The sequence below is a fragment of the Lineus longissimus genome, chromosome 7 (genome assembly GCF_910592395.1).
Source record: "Lineus longissimus chromosome 7, tnLinLong1.2, whole genome shotgun sequence".
Lineage (NCBI taxonomy): Eukaryota > Metazoa > Nemertea > Pilidiophora > Heteronemertea > Lineidae > Lineus > Lineus longissimus.
Genome location: NC_088314.1, coordinates 7,886,712 through 7,910,802, shown reverse-complemented (window position 1 = coordinate 7,910,802; position 24,091 = coordinate 7,886,712). Strand labels below are relative to the sequence as shown.

The following is a 24,091-nucleotide window of genomic DNA, read 5'->3' as shown; positions in this document are numbered from 1 at the left end:
ATATGTGTATAGAATCTCCTGATAGTCCAACGTGCATGTGTTAAGTGCTTTCCTGCCTCGGAATGAGGGGTAGTTTATTTTGAATGTATGCAACAGGAGGAAGTGCACCACATAATGAGGTTTGTAAATAGTTTCAGACTTCAGTATGTTGGTTGACACATTGTAATTAAAGGGCTTCATCAAGAGATGGCATTGAGTTGCAAGGACAGTCATGGGTATATTTTGTAAATTAGGTCACAATGAGTCATTTAGGTTTTGACAGGCATTTTTCTATGAATAAACCCAATGTATCTTTTAATTATGACTTGTTTTTTGTTTCATCTTTCGGTTTCTGAGCTTTGCCTATTGGAGCTCTTGACTCATTTGGACGGGGCAGTCATCCCTTGATAGGGCTGAAGCCATCCAGATTTGACTTCAAAGATCTTCTTCATAAAGAGCAAACTACAGTGGGGCCTCCCTTTGTAAGTTCCAAAGGTGTCCTTAATGAGTAGGTTCTGCTGTATCTGAATTGAAATCATTTCCAAATGAGATGTGGTTTCAAGGCTCAGCCTACCGATTGGTTCCCCTTACTCTGCCCCTGACATAGTATCCACACTAAAAGCGTGCGAAGGAAAACAAAATTATCATTTGGTGACTTGCTTTTTGAAGTAAAAGAGAGATCAGGGCTCCTGAAGTCTCCTTGAAAGAGGAAGGGACTAAGTCTTGAGGGCTGACGACGATGACATCAAGATGGACGACTGAGAAACAACGGTATGAAATATTGAGTCATTACTGACTACCCTTGGCATATAGAAAGCTTAGACCTAAGACCCTTGATACTAGAAACATAAGACCCAACTACATTTGTAGAAACCTAAGACCTTTGACACTAGAAGCATAAGACCTAACTAGAAACCTAATGAACCGAAGTACTTTTACCAGAGCATATTTCTACTTTTATTTGGTGTATTACCCCACTTTTCAGTAGGGCTACAAAAAATGTCTATAGACTCATTAGAGTGTTCCTCTCCACGGAAATCTTTAGTAAAAGGCGAAAGATTTATGCGTGGGATTGAAGAGAAACCAGAGTAACCAAATTGTGGAACTGGGCGAACCCAATCCAAAGTACTTTATTCAATCATTTGGTTTAGAAGTAAGGGGAGCATATATTTATTTGTTCTTTTAAACTTAAATTTCAAGATATTATTAGACATTTGATGGGTCATAATTCTTACAATATATATCGAAAAGATTCTTATATGGAGGTTTTTTTTTTAAATGTTGCTTTTCATTCTGAAATCGAAGAATGTTCGTATGGGCCTAAAATAAGTGTCGAAGTTGCAAAACGAAGTGAAACCTCCACACCGTTTGCTGGCGCCATCTAACGTACAAATGGCGAATGTAGAAAACACATACACCTGCTTGTACATCCGAGTGTGTATGCAGTGTGTGTGTTGTGTACTTCCGTGGAGGGGTTGGTGTGGATTATTATTGGGAAAACTTTGATCTCATGCGGTTCTAAACGATTTTATCAATTGAAAGACAGCAATGATGTCTGAGAGAAGGTCTCGCAAGGAGAAGGAGGCGTTGGTCGAGTTGGATTCTCAAGTTAGAGGTGAGTTTTCAATATCAAAATACTATGTTTTGGCTTCTGTACATTTGTATTTGTACAGGGGTTTTGTACAAGCAAGTGTACATACATGTATCTACCTTCATGGAATAACAATAATGTACTCATACTGATGTATATTAGTTACTCTAAGTCTATACCTTGGCCTAACTGCAGAATAGCCGGGACAGTAGTAGCTCTGTTCATTATGTACACTCTGTCCCTCTGTACATTATGTACACATTCCTATCATTTAGCACAGAGTGTCCCGGTTATTCTGCAGTTGCTCCGCAGTGAGCCCCGCGGGCCCTCCCTCCCCTACTCCGGCCATTGTGTGTGACTTCTTGGTTTAGTGAGGCCTTGGGGCCATGCGTTGCGCCAAAGGGGGAGCTGGGAATCGACAACCCCACCATAACCTTCTTCCAGGCACTTTTATTTCAGGGGGAATACACTTGAACCTCCCTAAGTTGACACCACTCTATTAAGGACACTAGCTTTGGTCCTAAACAGGATGTTGCCATTCAATTTGACCTCTCTAATCAGTACACCTCTCTATTAAGGACAGCAGTTGTCAGTCCGTGGGTATCCTTAATAGAGAGGTTCTACTGTAGAACTGTGTCGATGCTAAAGCTGGTTTGGTGTGTCTGTTCAACACAGGCCTATTACACATAAGCTTGGCCAAGCAGACAGTTGTCCCTCAACCTGATAAATAGCATTGGCACAGTGCTTTAGCCCAGTCATTGGCCCATATAAAGCCGGGCATAGTATGGCATTATAGTCTACTATGTATGAAATATGACTTGACAATTACTTGATACAATTAAATGGCCCGCACAATTACTCTTACAGAAGCAACATAAGAAAATCATGCATTTCCTGATAGCATGACTTTTAACTTTGTTACAGCATACCGGCCGGAATTGACTTTTTTTGTGAACTGTTGAAATGTGTTGGATAGAAATGAGATCATGAACTTTCCATGGGGTCAAACAATTAAAACTTTGTGAGGGTCTTGTGCAGAAATGACAATACACAACATTTTAAATAGTCGGCTCTAATGCGCAAGTGGTGTTACTACATGTTGTAAAGTTCTCATTGGATGTCATGTATTTTTCTATCTTTTATGTTTTGTAGGCCTCTGGAGATAAAAAATACCTCTACTTACTTCCCTTAATTCCTGTTGTTCCTTGTTGAGACAGTTTTATGAAATTCCGGAAGGTTTTTGATTCGTGCTTTGAATTATATTTCAAATTTCCGATGCATATTGAAGCAGAATATTTCTGTTATTGTCTGTCTTACATGTATTGTATGTGTCAAGTATTTATTTTGATAAAAATGATAAGGATGTATTTGCACTACATATAGGCCTAATTTTAATTTCTACAATAAAAGTGTCACCAAGATGTATCGTACAATGTAAATTTTATTCATTTTATGATGACATGTTTGGGAAAACTTGTATCAAAGGTTGCTATCCCCCTGCATGCCTGGCTTGCTGATTTATTATTCTGAACCTGACCCTGTCGAAGAAATCCTGATCTTTTCCCACAAACATCTAACTCAGGTGATAGCTTGTGGTGGGATTCATACAAAACTGGAGGTAGCCTATTGCTTGCTTGTGAGGGTGGAGCTGAAATGTAGTCCAAAAAAAAGGCAGCAGCCTAGGCCTTGGGTGAAATGACATCTCCGATCAGCAGTGAGGTATCATCTGCAGTGTGGTGTCAATTTCTGTTCTAAAACACCTCAAACTTACATGTAACAGTGAAATGTGATCTTGACTCCTCAACTCCAGGCCATCACAATTGCGCTCATGATTATTGACGTTATGTCTGAAATTAACCAGGTCTGTTTCATTCAGTGGGTTAGACTGGCAAAACTGCCTAAACCTGGAGGCGAGGTCTGAACGTCTGATCTCACAAATTGATTGCCAATTCTGACTTATATCCTCTTCCGTTTGTGAGTGACTTTCTTACAAGTGCAACCATAACGCAGGTTGTCTGCATATGTTTACCTGGCCCAGGTTGGCCCTTACTCATGTGCAAGAAAAATACTTTGGGCAGCATAAGTTCTCCCTAATTACTTTCCTGTCTTAGGGGATCTAATTAACGAATGGAGTATTATTAATTGATCTGTACAAGTTGCATACGTGATGTAGTGAGGTGATACTTTGTTACCTGATGGTAAACTTGTATACAATTACAAGGCAGTCCTGTCAGATTCTTAGCCAAAGCCTGAAAAAAAGGAAGTCTATCAGTCAGGTTCACCCTTTCGCTGCAGAACCCAAAATATCTTAAAACAAAATTAGGAATTGGCAATTTATGCCTGAAAGTCTCTTGGGGTTAAAGTTAACTTTCCATCCAACATACTGTATGAGGCAACAGCTCATAGATTCGCTTGCCTCTGAGTCAGGCCAGCTTTATCTGGCGAAGACGTGAGCTGCTTCGTTAAGGAGTATGTAATGAAATAGACAAGCATGATGAGTTACTCATCCGTCTTCTGGAAGGATGTGTAGAGCCTGTGATAGTTGTTGATAGTTGGATCAAATATCAATATGCTTATGGACGTTCTGACGGTGGTCCTGCCACAAGGGAGTCGTCTTGGATCCTTAAAAAAATCTTATGAACAACCCAGGGCATCCTTAGGGGATGTCCGTCCCCAACTCTGTATCCAGAGTTGTGGAGGCACAGACCATCTGTTAGTGATACGAAGAACTACAAATATTCCCGGTTCTTCTCAACCAATAAAAGAACCAACTCGAGTCAAATGAAACAAAAAGCTGTGTGCCCTTGACCTTGTAACTTAGTGTCTATGCCCGGGCAAGTAAGTGACCCATCACAGGAGGTAAAAGTGTGTCCTGTACATAGTGGACTTTAAAATCTCCAGCTGACTCCTAAAAGGGGCAAGAAGCCAAAAAGGATTGATTGATTGAAGCTGAACTGGAAAAAAAAGTGTTGTGACCACATAGGAATGTTTTGAGTCAGGCTTTCGGGTGTCCATACATTCGAGTTTTTCTACTCGTGTTCGGCTTAAGAGTCGTCTCCTGTACTTATCATAGGGCCCGGGCCTAATATCATTCATATTCACTGCCTTTCATAGTGCGAAATATGTGCAATAAATATTTTGTCATGTGGTATGCAGTGATTGTGTTCTGTTGTGTGTATTGATCTTCTATCTAATCAAACGAGACAGATTGATGAAGTCTTTGGCAAAATGTTCAGCTGTCGATCCTGAACCAAGTTCAATATTTATAAAACTATTGTTTGAACAAAATGTCAACATTGTACAATGAATATGCTGGTGTCACAAGCGATTGGAGCTTGACGAAAGCTTCGGAAGTTGCTTTGGAAGGATTACAGTGATGACTTGTCCAGCTTGCCTTTATCATCTTGAAGTCCAAGTCTAAAGAAATGGCTATTAGATCGGCATAACGTTTTGGACTTGCCAGTATTCTCAAAACACCCTGTCGATTACAGATTTACCAAGATGAAAGGAGTTGGGTGTGGCATGCAAAAAATGGTCCAGGTGCTCAATCGGCATTAGAGACTAATGCCGGTGTTAGCTCCTTCGGATTAACTAGCGTTAGGACTTAACGCCAACATTACTGCTTACCTTGGGCCCAGGTCAACACTACACCATCTTAGACATGTAAGACTACTCTTGACCCAGCTGAACCATAAAAAAAAGATAAGTGATATATCTGAGTTGACATTGAGTTGTCCTCTCCACAGTGCAGTCCACTTTCAAGACATGGGATGTCACTTCTGAACAGTACTGTTCTAATCATGCAATGAATGAATGAATCTTGAACTACTTGTAAAGTGGTGAATATAGTGGTGTTCCAATCTCATACACATCTCTAAAAAGTTCTGTGTTGGTGTTATCTAGACAGTATTGGATGTTTCATACAACTTGGTTTATCTTTGACTGACAGATCATAAACAACGGTATCTATTGCTCCTTGCATCTGTAGGGAAAGGCGTTGGTTAAATTTACACTGCCGGTACTTTGATGAAACAGTGGTTATCCTTCTGAGAGTTGAACCCACGACCTCCTGATTACAAGCCTGGCACTCTTACCCGATCTGCACTGATTTGCCGAGAGCCATACCACACTAAGAGCCGGCAAAAATCTTTTAAAAATCTTGGCAAAGAAATCATGCATGTTCTACTACCTTAGTCATGAAGTATTTATAGGCGAATATTTTTTACTCGGAACTCTCACTGGTTGAAGAAATACTGAAATACCTTCACTGTAGGTATTGAACTAGGAACAGGCCAAGTGCTAGACAGAAAGTTAACTCCAACTTAATTTGCCGAAACTGCCTGTGCATTTTATATTAGATACTGTAGACGGAGGCATGCGATACTTCATTCAACTTTTGCTGAATCAAACTAACATTTCGTACCATCTTTAGCAAATTGGATTCGTTTTCACTCAGCTGACGAAACAATTGAAGGAAGACCAACTGCCCATGTGCTCAAGAAATGCTAGCCATTACGTCTCAGCTCCTGGAGAGATAGCTTTTCCGAGTCTGGTCTGCATCAGCAAATGAAAGAAAAGTGCTTCTCTTTTTGAATCATCAAATATTGGAATCAAATTGATTGATGAGAATGCCAGTGTAGATTTTGAAATATCTACAGTGCTTATCAGAAATAATTTCCATTGCCAAGGTGTATTTGAAGCCTGTAAAATAAGACGAAAAACGATTGGACGCTGTCTGTGTTCATTGTACATTGTATTTACGTGGCTCAGGTAAATTTGAACACATTAGACGGTCGATGACAAAAATGATTCCTTTTTGATGGTTTTCCTATTTGTACTGTTCACTCAATCTACCACACAAGCCTCTCCGTCAGTCAGAGGCTAACCACTTCCCACCGGAGCAGCAGATGAGTAACGTGTGGAAACATCCCAACAACGCATCTTGGTGCCAGAAAAAACACCGACCGTTCCGGAGCGAAATTGTTTTGCCGATATTGTATCATGTTCTGTTTGTTAATAGCCTTCTGTGCCTCTATCATGTTTTGGAACCTTGGCCCTTGCATGTCATGGGTGGTCTTCTTCTTTTTGTGCTTTTGGAATTTTTGAGTTAGCATCAATGTTTACAACCATTTGGTCAAAACAAATATTTCACGGTCATGCTACCATTCTGATTCCTTGTTCGGTGTGGCAACTCCCATAGTTTTCTCTCATAAAGAGAGCTGTTGCACATTACTTTAGCAACGCTGTAATTGGCAATCTTGATGTCAACAAATTAATTCAAATTCATCAAACTGCACCATAACGTTCATTAGAATTGGCCACGATAACACCAGCTAGCAACAACTTGCCTCGCTTTCCCCACTAGACATTAAATATAGCTTTAATTGCTAACACGCTACAAGACGGATACGTTTCCTTAATGGAATATCAGTGATGGCACATTCCGTCCCGTCATCAAATTAATAAATTAGACAGTGAAGTTGGTTGTCTCCAGTGGGATATTCCGCCTCGTCTGTTCTGTGCTGATGTCATCAAAGATGTTCAGAGAATCAGTCTGACGATTCTATGCACTTTACGAAGGATCACGTTGCTGAGGATGATGATGATGATGAGATGCTGAGGATGAGCGTTGATAAAGTCTTTGACACAGCGAGACTGCTCTACTGGATATTAGCTCCAAAAGCCATAGGAGGCCTGGATGCACTGAGTCAGTGGGTCTCAACAAATTTGCTTCGTCTTTGGATCCTTTATTCAGAGAAGTAACTTGCTGGTATTGCTAGCTTTTGTAATGGTAACTCAAATTATGGATATTGTTTTGCACTGATAAAATGCTCATTCCGATCACCTCATTGCCAACAAAATCTGGTCAAAAGTCCTCAGATAATGTGTCTAATGTCAACTGAAACCAAGGTGGTTAATGTTTTATGACTAACACGATCCCGCATTCTAGACTAAGGACCCCAGTTTATTTGCTGCAGTGATTACATCTTTGCTATGAGTTGATATGATGTCATCATCTGTGACTTGGGAGAGAGAATCATGATTATGTTGTGCTGCAACCGAGTTGTGTCACCTTGGGTCATGAGGCAACAACTGTCAGGAGTGTCACTGGTTTCTGATCTCACTCTTGCTTTCATAGGTCAGGCATCAACTAAAATCTATAGAGTGTTATAAAAAACAGCGAGTTTTCAGAACCTAACCCTGCAAAAGCCTGGCACAGTCGGAAAAGGTTTAGTCACCAAATGATGCTTTTGGGCTCACCGGTACAGTGAGTCTTTCCCATAGTGCAGTGTCTGTCTGCCTTCAAATCTCTGTTGTTCGTGGTCCATGAACAATTCACAAAACAGTAGCCTGTTAGGTTGGTACACTGTCAGCATCTTGACACAAAAGGCTTTCACAGTCGTTATGATGCTGTGCTGAAAGGTATCAATGCAGTGGCAGCAAAATGAAGCTATTTTAAAGAGATGTCACCAAGAAGCAGCAGAAAATGAAGCTATTTAGATGAGATGTCTTGGATTGGTGAAAACCGCTTTCACCAGCATAATCAAATGCAGTCCCAGTGAATGGTCTCCAGTCTAACATTCACTACAAAATGCCACATTTCATACAACACTACCACCAGCTTCCCAGGTAGCCAAAAGTATGAATGCAGCAGTGTGATTTTAGAAAATAATCGACATTGGACATTAATTCACTCTGTAGTGGTTTCTGTCGACGCTTGCATCGATTCATGTTTTTTTCACCAATGTTTTGATATATTTGAATGTAAACGATTGGCCATACTTGACAACAGGTTTCCTTAGAAACCAATCCACACTTTAGTCGAGCTCTTTTCCGTGTAAATGTAGTGACTCCGAATAAAGCATCTTATGTAGCCATACTTAACTTACATTCGTAAATGTTTTGTCCGCATCATTTTGGGATCTGGAGCGCAAAATATAAGTTCGGATAGCTTTATAGTATGGTTTTGAGCACGACACCACCATTGATCTCCTCTTCCCAAGAAAGCTCCAGTGGTGCTATTTCTGGTTGCGATCGAATCACCAGCCAAATCCTTCCTTACTCCATCAATTATTGACTCAGAATTGTGACCCATCGCCCTCCCAATGCTGTGGTACGAATCGTTAGTGATTCACCATATTGATGTTTGTCCCAGCTGATCACTTGTAGCATCAGTGAATCTGCCATTCTGGCTTGGACGTTATCTTCTAATCTTGTTCTGTTTTTTCTGGTGTGCTTCTGCTGTATCTCTGAAAGCAGAAACTAATAGCAAGCTGGCTATTAGTGTGGAACCTCTCTTAGTGGGCACCTTTCTATCAAGGACACCCTCTCTTAAGGACACTGCATTTGGTCCAATATTGGTATTTTCCATTGAAGTTGATCTCTGTAAATAGGACACTTCTCAATTAGGGACAGTTCCAAGGGTGTCCTTAATAGAAAGGTTCCACTGTAGTTTCTACTGGAAGTTAGATTGCATTGCTGCACAGAAGTTGAGCACCTATTTGATGTGAAAGGGATATACATTAGCTTTTCATGGGCATCAGTCAACGGCTTGTTTTCTAACCGCCCCATCCACTCATCAAATCTAAGGGCTGGTCGGGCAGTGCTTGTACCAATATTTTTTAAAATGACCCCCATCTTGACGATATAGCCAACTACATCCTGTACTCCCCTTTAAGTCAATCATGGCTGAAACACTGATGATAGTGCAGTATGAGCCAGCATCACAGTACAGTGTTCATTGTTTGTGGCATTGAGTGCCATTTTGGCCTGAAAAACTGACACATAGGAAATAATGGTGACGAAGAGGAATTATTCCGGAAATAATCGACTAATACATGCAGAGTAATTAGGTCACTGCATGTAATTGAGCAGTTGATACAGCAGCACCCCCTTATTAGGATACAATGTTGGTTACAATATCATTGGGTAGGCCTACTATATCGCGTGACTTTTTGCCTTGAAATTGAATTGTTCGGTACTTCCTGCAAGCATGTGGAAGTAAGAGCTCTATTGCCCTCAACAACTCAACTGACAAACATATCCCCATTGACAACACCTATGAATTTTATTTCTGTGTTTCGTGTGTGGTGTCAGTGGGGGGTGTTAGTCAGTCGAGTGGGGAGGGGGTGGGGTGGAGGGCTATTGAGCTATTTCACATGCCTGTGTACAGCCTTCCTGTCACCTGACTGTGGCACCTTCCTGTAAGCCCCCTCTCGACCGTTATGCACTATTTTGGCAATTTGATGGCTTGATGTCATGATTTAATTGCCAAATCAAGTTTGAGCAAGAGGATCTGACGTTTTTGCGATACATCCTATTGTTGCAAAAAAACACGATCTGCATCAAAAAAATATGTCACAATATCGACGAATTGGTTTTCCCACATGTTTTTCATTGTCACGTATGGTAGACTCGATAATCTGATGAACAAAGACTACAGCCCTGAGCCACAACACAAAGCTCCATTTCAATCAATTAGGAATCGATACATCATCTCAATATCTTATGTAAGACTAGTAAGTAATGTAATTAGAGTTGCACCAAAGGATTTGTGTCAACCTACGTATTGATTGGAGGTTGCATAAGTCAACGAATCACATCTGGCGTAGTTTCTAATTGGTAATCAAGGTGTATGGAGCCAATCATCTGGCGGAGTACGTCCAACGTAAATCATACTTTCCACCTCTGATCTCTGAGACCTTGGGATTCTTTTGATGAATTTACCATTTTGCCATCAAGTTTCCTACTAGTGTTCTGTTGTCGGATTTTGACAACAAATTGGCCTTGACATCCAAGGTATCAAGCTTAATGCTGGTCTGCTAAACTATTGTGTTCCTGCTCAGCACAACAAGTAACTTAACAGTTGACCATATGTTGTGCTGTTCAGATACTGTAAGCAGAAGTTCGCCACAAAGGACCAAATGAAGCAAGAAATAGGATTACTTGGTCGCAAATGTAGTACATCATAGCCTGGTCCATGATGATCATACGAGGAGACACATTATACATGAAGAAGCAGTTGTGACGGTAGCAGCAATGATTCCTCATCACAACCCATTCACACTGCAATATGCCAGGGACGTTTGACTGTCAGCTTCACGGAGCACGTGCTTGGGGTCACCATAGCAGTCAGTTCAGATAAATCATCATAACTCACTCTACTGTAATTAAATGCTCGCTAGAAACAATTTTGTACAATGTCTTCAGAGGCAATTAAGCCCTCATTATCGCAAATATTCAATTTGTCGGCTGACGTCGGTTACTGTAATGATATTTTAGTGTCTGCTCAATTTGTTGTTATGGTCGTATTAACAGAGAATAATATTTTTCAAAATTCTGTCCGATTTGTCTGTAGTTGATGGGCTGGTAAAGACCCCGTAGTTTGCATGGGAATGGTTTCGATAGCATTGCCATTCTCATGCAATGCTCAACCCCAGCGCCTGGGCCAGCTTGGGGGGCCGGGGGGCGTTTGTATCTTGGCGTTTGGTCCCTATTTGCAGGAAGCAGTTGGATTGAGCCCTAGTCTCTTCAGGTGCTGGTGGAGTCTGCAGTGCGCTGTACGCTGTTGTTATATGGAGACTTGGCCTTGTCTATGAAGTTGGTGAAAGCAGCACTGTTTGAAGTGATATCTATCTTGATGTCAGTCATTCTGGCAGTCATCTCTCCAGTACTATAAATACAATGTAGAACTGAAAATTTGGGTTTGCAGAAATCAATTACCCTGTGTGCTATTCAGCACAGCACTTATATTGGTTGCGGAGTTGGTTTGCTCTTGTGCCCGACATTGAGTAGACTCCACGCAATCACATATTCTCCCAAATCAATTATTGCGTGTGGAGTACTTGTTTTAATAGTCATCTGATTTTTTAGTGGTATTTGCTTTAAACACATATCCTATCCGAGTGCCAATTAGTGGTATGTGATTATCATGTATGATGGGAATTCACCACTCTCCTCATGAATCAATTTGGGACATCCTTTGACCAACCAGAAGAGAGTATGATGGAGGTTGTCAAGTCTCTATTCCTGCTTGAAGAAAGTGGTTAATAATCGATCAGTTTACCCTGAAACAAGATAACCAGTTCTGCCTGAGGGTCATTTCCCCTCCTGCAACCCAACTCGTCCCAACCCCAACTGACTCAAATATGGACAACCATCCATCCATGCACATCTGATGTAGTGTCCTAGATCTCTCACCAAATCTGGGCTTTGCTTGAGTGTATTTTACTCACGATACTATGGCCTGCTGTGGTAGGTTGTGCTACAATGGTGCTGTGGTAGGTAAGGTTGTGCTACAATGGTGCTGTGGGAGGTTGTGCTACAATGGTGCTGTGGTAGGTTGTGCCACAATGGTGCTGTGGGAGGTTGTGCCACAATGGTGCTGTGGGAGGTTGTGCTACAATGGTGCTGTGGGAGGTTGTGCCACAATGGTGCTGTGGGAGGTTGTGCTACAATGGTGCTGTGGGAGGTTGTGCCACAATGGTGCTGTGGGAGGTTGTGCTACAATGGTGCTGTGGGAGGTTGTGCTACAATGGCGCTAGATCTGTAACTGATACCATACAAGCACACTTATTTCCTTTCATGATGTCCCAGTCTGTCGTTGGGCCCCTAAACAGCACAGCATATTCTCCCTTTTGTAACATCTTCTGTCTTTCTATCGTTCCAGGTGAGTGGCTTACTCTGTCCATTGTCATCCATTGATGGGGATGGTGATGACGCATTGTTTTAAAGCTGGTGACCAATGGTGAGGTTTCAAGGTTGGGCCTTCCACCGAAAAAAGGTATCAGTACAATAATACTTGCCTGGGATTGTGACTGTGTCATAGTCTCTACCTGAAGTGAAGTCACCTTGTCTTGACCAAAAAAGTAGTCTGCGGTGGCGCAGTGGCCAGTGTTGGCAGAGGATGAGAATTGTATTGCAGTGTGGACATTGCTTGAATGCTGGCCTTGCCACTTTTGCTCAAGGCTTGAGCCCAGCTCCACGCAGTGCAGTGGAGTGATGAAGGCCACACCTTACTCATTTTGTACAAAGCTCTGGGGCTATCTCAGTTCACCGTTGGTACCTGTATGACATTTTTCATTTTCATTTTCTGAACCTTCCTCTGTTAAAATGTGTGCCTTCATCCCTGTGTGTACAACAGAGAAGTCTCCGCTGGCATTCGTAAAAAAACAATAAGTTACCATACTCTTAATGAGGAATGCGTTCGAGAATTTAGCGAGCATCAGAAGGAGAAGTATTCAGGAGCAGGATATTGATGGAGCGTTTCCAAGTGTAACAGACAGGTGAAGGGATCTTAACATATGCTGATTGTGGAGTTGTTTTGTAATGACGGTTGAAAACAGGTGGAAATCATGGATGTACACCTACAAGAAAATGAGATGTTAGGCCAGTTATCCTGCTGTATATTTTGTGAGGTCCTGTACCGCAAGATGTGTTAAAGAATTTGTATTCAGACGTACAGAACATGTAGAACTTTTCTGCCGTTTATCAAGTGGGAGGCTTTACAGAGAAAACCAACACCGAAAGTACTTGGTCTTCGACCTGCCATGAACTAACTTCCGTGGGAAACACTCCCTCACGGTTGTGATTCCTGAATATTGGTGTTCTTGGCTTCCTAGGTGGACGTTTTTAATTACTGCTGTTGCCCACACACTGATTATTGAGCTAATGGGATCAGATGTTGACTTGGAGAAGGAAAGGTTGTGAGTCAGGTTACAACAGGATCTTTGGCTAGCTACTTGACCTCACTCCTGAGAAAGCCATTCAGTTGTGATTAGAACTCATGGTCATAGTCTGAGAATAAAGGTTCTGGCTTTAGAACATCTTTCTTGACCTAAATCAATCTGCAAATTGAGCAAAAACGGATTTGCTCCCTGGCTCCCTCAATAGTCCTTGTCAGTGCTCATGCATTGATCTGTGGTTATAGTGATGGCACTCCTAAGTCATCCTATTCTGGGTGATCGGCCCAACATATCAAGTTCAGTAGAAGCAGTTCGGGCTAAAACTGAAAAAACCCAGAATTGAAACTTTGGATCCCATCTTTACCCTCAACCACTATCAAAATCTCAGGCTTGTGGTGTAAGAATTTACGGACTCTTGATTGAAGGTTGTGTCGGAGCAGTTGGCTTCCAATCTCCCCCCAAACAAGCAAATGAAAATAGCGTTGATATGTCTTAATTCAGGACGTAATAGCCGCCTAGTTATTGGTGATTGAATGCCCGGGCATGTGCTGTCGATGGAAATATCTGACCCCAATGATTGTATTGTGTGTTGTTGTTGATCACCAGTTCTATCTTGTAATAAATATAGTGGCCTCAAATTTAGAAATAATCATTGTTCGGCGGTGTGTTTTGCAACTATATATCATAAAAGCGTTTGACAAGTTGTGCACTATTTATATCAGAGGAGGAGGAACATCTCTTCCTGGTCTATAGAAAATGTGTTCTACTGTCATTTGGGTAGGCCTTTTAGCCCACTTTGACTATGCTCTTTTTTTACTACTGAGAATGAAACTAATGTGGTCAGCAGCTGCATGTTAGTGCATGATATCTAAATTTGCGTGAACGCCTTAAAATGAGATCAGGTGTGTTTACAATACATGTGTTATCAGCTCTTGATTGAGGCGTGTCAATTCTTTGAGTTGGTCAGTGCTGCCACATAGTGGCAATACTTGGAACTGAATTCGCTTTCCACACTGGTGACATCCCTATTTGCAACTTGACCCTCAAGTTTTTGACTTGACACATTCAGACTTCAATCATTATAGTGAAGTCTGGAATGATTTAGATGGGAGCACATGATGTATACTGTGTTTCCCACTTTGATTTCCGCCAGGATTTGTTTTGAGGGGATGTTTTTTACCGAGCAATCATCGAGTACATTTAGATTTCCGCTGTGAACTTCCTTGGCAATAAGTTCGATGTTAAATATGTGTATATCGGCAATCAGCAACTCATTATCTCGAATATGCTGCCTCTCAGAACTGAAGCCGATACTTAACAAGAATGGGCGAGGAGTGTTACTTGTTTTTGGACGAGGATATTGGGAATATGCTCTCCACAACAAGCTTCATTAATCCAGTAGCAAGAATTGGTGCTACTTCAGATCAAGTGATGACCCTCAGAATATCCTGGGTGATCATAGTCGAATTTATCTGAGACCTTGAACAAAGAATATGAAAGACCGACCCACTCTCCTCATTTTGAGGGTTTTTTTCTTGGCACCTTTGACCCCACTGTAAACGGAAACATTTCTGCGCCTGGTGCTGGTATCCTGAAAGCAAATCCGATATGTGGGTTTAACTGGTTGGGTTTGAATCTGATATTTGTTTGATTCAGATATCTGATATCATAGGTATATGTATCGTTGTCCTATAGATTGTACATTGTAGATGTATAAACAGCTGGCATCTCTCATGATATACGAGGCCTATGTTGAGTTAGAGTCTGGCCAGGGAATGGTGTATTGGGTGAACTTGCTAACACATTCTGCATAATGCAGACTTAACTTAGGTTGAAGTCGTGACCTTTCAGTCATGACATTTTCAAGGTCACAGTGTGATTGACCTTCGGCCATAAGGATTAAGAAGAGGTCATCAGAGTAAGGTGACCTCCAATTAGTTATAGAGGTCAACACAGCAAGTGAAATACCTTAATCAACAGTGTGAGGTCACCATGGTAAGGGAGGCTGAAAGGTATGATTAGACTAACTAAATATCATTGACGTCTTTAGCACACTAACCTAGTAGCACTGTGCAGTTGTTAGCCCAGTTTCAGATATTCCACGGTATCTCAAGTCATTACTTCTCAATCTACCTGATCGAATCCAGTCTGATATTGATGGTTTAAGTCTGCTCTGGAACCATGGAATGGGAAGTTTCTTAGAAAAGATTACCTTTAACCCTCAACTAGATATGTTTCCTATGACAGTTAACCCAATGACAGCTGGCCATCTCCTGAACCAGTCAGGCAATGATCCCCAGTGGGCAAGCTGTAGCAGTGTAGGCCAATGATCCCCAGTGGGCAAGCTGTAGCAGTGTAGGCCAATGATCCCCAGTGGGCGAGCTGTAGCAGTGTAGGCCAATGATCCCCAGTGGGCAAGCTGTAGCAGTGTAGGCCAATGATCCCCAGTGGGCAAGCTGTAGCAGTGTAGGCCAATGATCCCCAGTGGGCAAGCTGTAGCAGTGTAGGCCAATGATCCCCAGTGGGCGAGCTGTAGCAGTGTAGGCCAATGATCCCCAGTGGGCGAGCTGTAGCAGTGTAGGCCAATGATCCCCAGTGGGCAAGCTGTAGCAGTGTAGGCCAATGATCCCCAGTGGGCGAGCTGTAGCAGTGTAGGCCAATGATCCCCAGTGGGCGAGCTGTAGCAGTGTAGGCCAATGATCCCCAGTGGGCAAGCTGTAGCTGTGTAGGCCAATGATCCCCAGTGGGCGAGCTGTAGCAGTGTAGGCCAATGATCCCCAGTGGGCAAGCTGTAGCAGTGTAGGCCAATGATCCCCAGTGGGCGAGCTGTAGCAGTGTAGGCCAATGAGGGTCTTCACCTTTCAAACCGACTGATTCGACGATGCCAGTCATGCCTATGTTCTTCTCTCCCCAGTCGTGTCTCTGTATGCCGCGACAAGAGTAATGGCAAACTTGTGTAATTTCTCAAAATAACGACACAGAAGTTTTCTAATTCGAATACAAATTTATATTTTTAACACAAGGCATAGACCTTTGAAAGTGCTGTGTTCAGTAGAAATTTATTCTAAAAGTTTTTTTCTCCGCCAAGGGAGGGTTAATTTCTCTATGCATGCTATGTGCATCCTGTTATTTAGCACAAATTATTCCACTTGGTTTCATGTTCCAAAGTTTTTATTAAATCATGAGCAGGTGCTGATGAACACGCCCTTGCATATTTTATCAACCACAGCTTTGATATTAAATATTCACCTCAAACAAGCTTAAGTGTTTGAATCTGCCATCATGTGTATGATATGAAAATCTATTCACGGTTTTCCTGTTAATTCTGTCTCCTTACTATAGTAGCATTAGATTCTATAGTAGCATTAACTTGTTTTGTAGAACCAGTTTTTATGATCATGTGGGTGAGCAACTGGACGCTTTCCATGGATACAACATCGTGAACCTTTACATCGAGGGGAATGGTCTCTACTTGAGTTGTTGGTTATTTGAGGCTTGAGGATCCCAAACGGCCAAACTGTCATAGAAGTGACAGATGTATTTCATTTCACACTGACAGTTTGGACTCATACTGTCCAGAATAGTCAACAACTCTATTGTCTTCACTGGAAGTGATTTCCTGCGGAATAAATAACACAGGCAACCGGCTGGTCTTCACTGGCATGGAACTCCTATGTTAGTTCTTAACATCATGGACAGCTGGCAGCACCATATCATCTCTGATTACATTGTAATTTGTGTTGTTTCTACCAAAGTGGCCAGGTGGCTGCACCGTCAAAATAAATTATTGTTACTTTAGATTATTGTGTTTTGCGTATGGCACGTGTGTGTGTGTGTGTGGGGGGGGGGGGGGCGTATATTATACAAATTTTAACTTTAAGTACAGATGGGACATGTCCACTAATCTGAGCGGGAGGGGTTGGGGCTCATACGAGTTGAGCCTAAACAGATCAGGCAACGCAACATGTCTATTTTGAAATTTGGGTTGAATTTGAACCTTGGCCAAACCTTGGCCTAACTGTTTGATGCAGCCCGTGTTCATTTATGTTGGACAAACCATGACGTCAGGTGTGTAGCTAGTTGCTATCAGTAGTCAGTGTTGATAAGGCTATATAATTGTACCAGGGCTTATATTGTACTACCTTACCTTATATCCCACAGTTTCAAACTTTCAAACTATCGATATCCCGATCATGTTGCTGATGACGTCATATGTGCATATTTCAGTGCTATCGATTACCGACTTGAAAAGTGTTAAATCAATCTACAATTTCCCTTCTAGGAATTTCCATTATTGGAATATGTGCTTTGGTTTTGCTAGCAGGTAAATTCCATCACTACAACTGTCAGGCGTTCACCTGTACTTTACACAAGTTGTAGTTTACAGGCTTCAGGGCAGGTTTTATGTCACTTTCTAACAGGATGGTTGATATGATCGGTATGCTGAAGTTTATGACCAGGATAGAATTTATTTGATTTCATTGGAATCGTTGACTGACGGGAACTGGGATTGGGTGTAAAAGTTTTAAGGCTCTGTGTCAATGTCATGATACTCTCTCATGTGGTTGCTTAAGAGCACCACAGACAGGCAATTTTTTACTGTAGGGGACTTCGATAGAAATTGTTTTTGGGAGGATCATTCAAACTGGATTATTGCATGAAGGTGTCTAAGCCCAAATTTCATGGCAGTACACCATTAAACTCTATATGCAGTAAAAATAGTTAAAAACCTGTAGTCTGTAAATGGTTTAATCTAATGCCTAAAATTGCCACTTTACTCTAATATTTTGTCACATCTAATACAAAATCTATCTTATCTTTGCTGAAAACTTGCCTACTTGTCAGCCCATTGACAAGACTCAACAAAATATTGGGTTTTTGAGTGTTTGCTCTGATCGGCAGAGCACAAAATTAGTTTCTGGGGAGTATGCCAAGATTTTTCAACTACTGCAGCTTTCCAACAGGCGTGGAGATGTTTCTGCTAAATATTGAGGCTCAGGAGGGTGGGAAGATACTTCATTTCATTCACTCTAACTCTCGCTAACTCATAATTGATTATGAACCGGGTGGGAGGTGGGATCCTTTGTCCTACACAAGGCAATGTACTAGATGGATGTTACTTCCGATAAGTGCTGTACTTCATTTGGCTGAGCAGACATAAGTTCAGGTGCACATGCATCATCTTGGTTGGATAAAATCGTTCCGTCAGAATGGTCGGAATCGTGAGTTCCGCTTTGGTTATGTCCTGGAAGCTTGGTAATTGTGCTAAGAGGCTTGTTGAGACGAAATATTGTTTGCCAGTTTCCTGTCTGTTGGTGGCGTGTTTTCGTCCATCCTCCTTGCGCCTGAATGGAACTCTAGTTATTGATGATGTCATTCCGTCCCTGCCTGACTTGGCCGTCCTGCTGCAGTATGCCTCTGAATGTTTTGAATGTAGCTCGAAACTGATTTTGTCCCCATACATGTATCGCAAGGATGACATATCTGGAGTGGGGCCCTTTCGTGTCCTTGTTTAGTTGCATGCACAAGCCTCGCGTCCAGAATTTCATGGTTTCAGCTCCCTTTAAATATATAGTTTGACCTTGGCGGTCAAGAGGAACGCCTACACATGTAGCCCTTTTAAACGGCCTACAACTGTCTCACACATCACATCAATTTATTCTTGCATACTGGGACAGCCGTCATAGTCCCCAATAAGTAATTACTCATACCATCAGCTGTTGGCATGATTTGTATTATCAACTTATTTATTCCTATGGCACTCGAGTTGCTTTCATTGAGATGTATTGATGAGGAAGTGTGAATGTCTGGGATGGGGAGGATGAGTTTGGTATAATCAGGATTAACCCTTCTTTGGTAGCGCAGTCAGTTCAGGGCCTGTCAAAGAGGGCTGATCCAGGCGTCTTAATGAAAAGAATGGGGCACCTCAGAAAAAGGTGTTTTTACGCCAATTTCCTACAAATCATGGTCAGTCTCGAAGAATTTTGTCAACTATGTGCATCTGCTACGCTCATATGATCCGGGCCTACAGTCAATAAAATGATGGTTTCCAGAGCTATCTTTGGTTTTGTGTTGAAAGGATATAAAGTTATTGTGCCCGAATGTTCGTTGGGAAGTAAAAAAAACACTGCTTGTTTGTTTAAAAGTGAAAGCTGTGCTTTAATGTGAAGTGCTAGGCTTTGTCTAGATTGTTTCCTTCCTTTTTGCTTTGATAGTAATCTACAGCATTGAGTCGACCACTTGTCAAAACCAGCCAAATTGCAAAAGAAACATATTTTTACAGCAGTTCATTCCAAGAGGGCCTACCAGACGTTCTTATTGAGATCTCTATTTTGGTTGACCAAAATTCCAAGCCGGCAGGAGGTCTCGCTTTGGCTCAGGCTGGGTTTATTTAGGGATTTAGAAAGGGACTTGAACATATTAAATCTACACATGCTGGGATGCCATGCACAAATGCATAAGTAAGGCCAGGCAACTCTTCCATACCAGTCTGTAATGGAACATGCAAGGAGAGGAGCACTTGAATGCCTGATTAACGAGGATGTAATAGGTCAAACTCAAGTGGCATCTCACGCAGTGAGAGGAAATTGGCCCGTCATACTTTGATTTTGCATAGATTTGTGCCTTCTCAATGTTTTGATATGTTGTACAGGGTGTACCAAAAGCAGATCGATGTGTTTTCTCACAAACGTAACTAGGGCTTCTGCTGGCTGCTGACTTTATAGCCACTGTACAAAGTGGAAAAAAGTTGTTAAACTGTGGACCTCCTGATGAAATTTTTTACCTACTTGACAAGAGCAAATGACCTGATAGCCTATGCTGTCTAGCCCTGCCAGTCTTTTAGGAGTTTATGGGTCCAAATTAGGGCAATCAACTCTGCAAAGGCCTCAGGAAATAGGCCAAGAAAATAATTAATTCATCAGTTTGTCTGGTGCAAAACTAACCAATTTGATGGTTTCCAACTCTCACCAATCGCAAATGCCTTGCCAAAGCGGACGAGACTTCTGATGCTCCCCTTGCGTCGACTCTGGTTTCCTCCTACTATTACTTGCCTGCTAGTACACCCTTACCATCACAAGAACTCTACTCTCAGGCAGCATCGCTAAAAAAATGATTTATCTAAAAATTGGTTACATTGATTTTTGTAAGCATTCAAAAGGATGCTTCACATGAAGTCTTGTGCCATTGATAATCATTTTTGCCACCGGCTTTTAAGTTATCTAACATGACCATTCACGATGGTACTTCAGGCTCTTCTGGACAATGTGAAATTTAGGTCAGAGGGTTCCACAAGAGAAAATATGAAAATGTGCACAGCTGCCGATTTCCGATTCCGTTCATGATAATGTCGCTTTGAATGAATCTTTGTGGTTGTACACATTTATATTCAAATACTGTTTATTTATAATGTGCAAGATCATCAACAGCTGGCATGACGCTTGATGATTCAGGTGTTAACCCTTGACTGTTGGTTTGACGGAATCAAAATACAGTGTTGAAGATTTTTTCTCTAAAAATAGTTAACTTGGTCGTTGCTGCGATGTTCCAAAAATATGGCGAGGCCTAGCGATGACCAATACTGCAGACTGACAGACTGACAATCTTTTATTGCTCATCGCAGCTCTAATATTGCTTCTCTACCATAAAATTGCTTGTGTGCAGTTGGTTTAAAGGGTATCATTTCACCTACGAAGTCTGGTCTAGAAAGAACGAGGATGATCGGAAGGGGGTCAAACCCCAAACTTCTTGGTCAGGAGTCTGACACTCTATCCGCTACACCACCACACTACAACAGCTCTTGGATGCTTCAATTTTTCTTGCTCCATAAAAAACCTAATCATTTCAAACTCACAAAACCCACGTATCGATTAAAAGAATCCCACAATTACTCTATGCCACCAATGATAGTAAAGTGCCCATTCTCCAACACACGCTGAACGTGAAGAGGTCAAATTTCGCTCCGTACATGCTCTGATAACCCCCCATAGTGAGCCTCAATGGTCTACCTTAACACACACATTCGCTGCACTCTCATGGCAGAGGGAAGGCATGTTTTGTGAAGGGCCCATTCAATTCAATGACGAGCAGAGTCGAGAGTAGTTTTAGTACAGAGGTGTGGAACTTTCATTCAGTTATTTCACTCGGAGTAAACTTGACCAACTTTTGAATTGCCTATGTGGATATCTACTGGATATACAGTATGTTATGAGCATACAGTAGTACATGGATAGTTATAGTGTATCTCTCATTTGATCTGCCCATCCTCGCTTGGTATCTCAATTTCTATAACATCAGCGAGTTTGTGTGGAAGTTTGGATTAATTCTCTTCACCGTGGATTTAACAACACATCTCGGATTTCTAAATTTGTTCAGCAAGTTTTGATTAAAACGGCCTGATTCATCGAGCATGGAAGCCATGATAATGCTGCAAGCAGACGATGCATTGTTTACATAGAAGTCTTTGTTAGAATTTGGCTCAAAGTGTTACATTGAATGTCTTCAGAAGCCAGTGGTGGGTTATATATATTGCGGATATATCTTCAGGTTTTCATAGATGGCCCCAAGACACCGATAATTGCTTTGGAAAACCCAATATTTTCACACCCGAGAGCGAAATAATTTGTGATAATCAGTTCGGAGTGTTGCTTGATGATGTACACATGAGTTGACACACATTGTGCAAGATATTGTTATAAAGGACGATCAGCTTTGACTAAAAGTAAAGTTTTCAAAGTGCAACTTCTTAATAGGAATAAGCGCGGGGAAATGGATAACACATGAGCAGATTATCATGTTGCTGCCTTCCTGGCGACCCATTTCATATTAATTCTGTGACATAATTCCGTGAATTTCCCAGGTCTGAATCTGCAGGAATAATTGGACATTGTCAAGTTGAACATTTCCTGGTTCACTGCTTCAATGCAGTTTCAGATTAATCTATTGATTATATACGCTTAGTTTCCATTAAAAAACACTTGCAGTTATTGAATGGATAATGAAAATGAAAATGAAATTTTGGATAACTTGTGATTGATTTCTGAGTCATATATAATACGGGCCTTGTGGAGTGACACAGAAATTGCATTTTAATTCTGATATTTTGGATTTCGAAACCTATATGCAAAATGTCGGCATTCGTAAGACAAGCATCGGTCAGGAGGAGTAACTCACGCCATTCGTTCCAGACCAGTAAGTATGAAACAAATCGAGTATTACAGAGGCCTACTCTGCTGGTTAAAAAATTTGAAAATTTAACTTGAATTTGAAAATATCCAATTGTGTGATTATGTTAGAACTGAATATAAATTTCCACAAAGTTGCATATACACTAGAACCTCTCTATTAAGGACACTCTCAGGACTGATAAGTGCTGTCCATAATAGAGAGGTGTCCTGATTAAGCCCGTTGCACACTAGCCGCCAACTTTTTTTGCCGCAAGAGTCCTAAATGCCTTAAAAATCCCTAGTCTGCTACGAACGGCGTCGGCGAAGGCGACGTGCCGCAACTAAACGCCAAATATCTAACATGTTTGATTGTTGACGCGTGTCGCCGCGTTTGAATGCAAGAAGAAGCCAGGTGTGCTACGGATGGCCGCCTGACTTGGCGTCGGCGGCGAGGCTATGGCCAATCAGCTTGCGTCTTGATGTCACATGATTTCAAAATGGCAGCCTAAAGTGGCGGAAAAGACGCTACTGGACGCTGATTCTGGGCAGGTGTGCTCTGACCGAGATCCGCTGGCCGCCAACTTTGGCGTCGAGAGGCGTCAGCTGAACGTTTCTTGTCGCCCAAGTTGGCGGCTAGTGTGCTGCGGGCTTTAGCAAGTTCAAAATCCCAAATTTCTTGCGTACATAATTTATCGATGGCTCCTGTCTTGATTGGAGTTCTGAGTAAACATTATTGCGTGTGCTGATGTTACATTTTCAGGGTTTAACTCAATTGTCGAAAGATAATCTTTTGACCCGGATTGTAAATGCAGACAGCGGTTGATAGGGGAGTGCCTATGTCGAGATATCTTATCGGAATTCGAATGTCTGTGTTTGTATTCGATTGACCTATATGAAATATTATGACTGGTGATGTTGTGACGGTTAAAAAACATGGTGAACAGAAAATAGTTCATAGTTCTATTAGATCAACAGTATATCATGGCAATTAATTAGGGCAATAATCAACTCCATTCTTCATGTCCTCCGGGTAATTAAGCGACCATAATTAATTGTACCAGGGTGAAGTTACATGTACAACCATTGTTTATATCATTTACATAAGAAAGACTGATGTATCTATTATCATGGACAATTTTTCCCGAATTCATACCACAGTGTATACTAGAATGCTGGTGTTATGCGAACTGTATCCCAATTCACAGTACTAGTCGAGGCAAGAAGTTACCAATGTAGCGGCCTTCCGTAGGTACTTTGACCAAGTGCACCACCGAGCAACCAAAGAAGGTCAGCTTCCCGGTCGATAACAGATGAGCCCAGGGAGGTCAAAGGGTATAATCTCTATAGTAGCGCCCCCCCCCCCAAGGGAATCTTGGGTAGTGATGAGATAAGGTGAAACTTGCCTGTTAAATCACCCACCCAGAATTCAATCCATTCTGTGAATCACACATGAAGTGTTGACATTGAGTTGACGACTTATCTAAACTTGTTAAAAGGTGCCAGATAATCCCTGGGGCGATATTTGTCATTATGGGTGGTGGACCATCTGATCCGAAAAAGACCATTTCCTTCACTTTTGTGGCGGTCTGATGTTGGGGATAGATGGGCCCAACAAGCAGAGTTGCTATCAGTTCGGGGAACATTTGAATTTTTGAGTGAAGCAGGGTTATGAC

At 41.7% G+C, this 24,091-nt stretch overlaps 1 protein-coding gene and 1 non-coding gene across 3 annotated transcripts in view; one reads left to right on the top strand and one right to left on the bottom strand.

Moving 5' to 3' along the window:
• Positions 1-950: 950 nt before the first annotated feature.
• Positions 951-1,071, bottom strand: LOC135491867 (U5 spliceosomal RNA). Its single transcript, XR_010447946.1, has one exon. It is a non-coding gene; the product is annotated as a U5 spliceosomal RNA (small nuclear RNA).
• Positions 1,072-1,435: 364 nt separating this feature from the next.
• LOC135491444 (SLIT-ROBO Rho GTPase-activating protein 1-like) overlaps positions 1,436-24,091 on the top strand; it is a 66,681-nt gene continuing 44,025 nt past the window's right edge. The window contains exon 1 of one of the 2 annotated variants that reach the window (XM_064777327.1): positions 1,436-1,594. In XM_064777327.1, the coding sequence (XP_064633397.1) occupies positions 1,528-1,594 (67 nt within the window). In that variant the 5' untranslated portion in view covers positions 1,436-1,527. Of the gene's footprint in view, positions 1,595-21,272; positions 22,444-24,091 lie in introns of those variants that run through there. The other variant, XM_064777328.1, reaches the window with a different exon arrangement.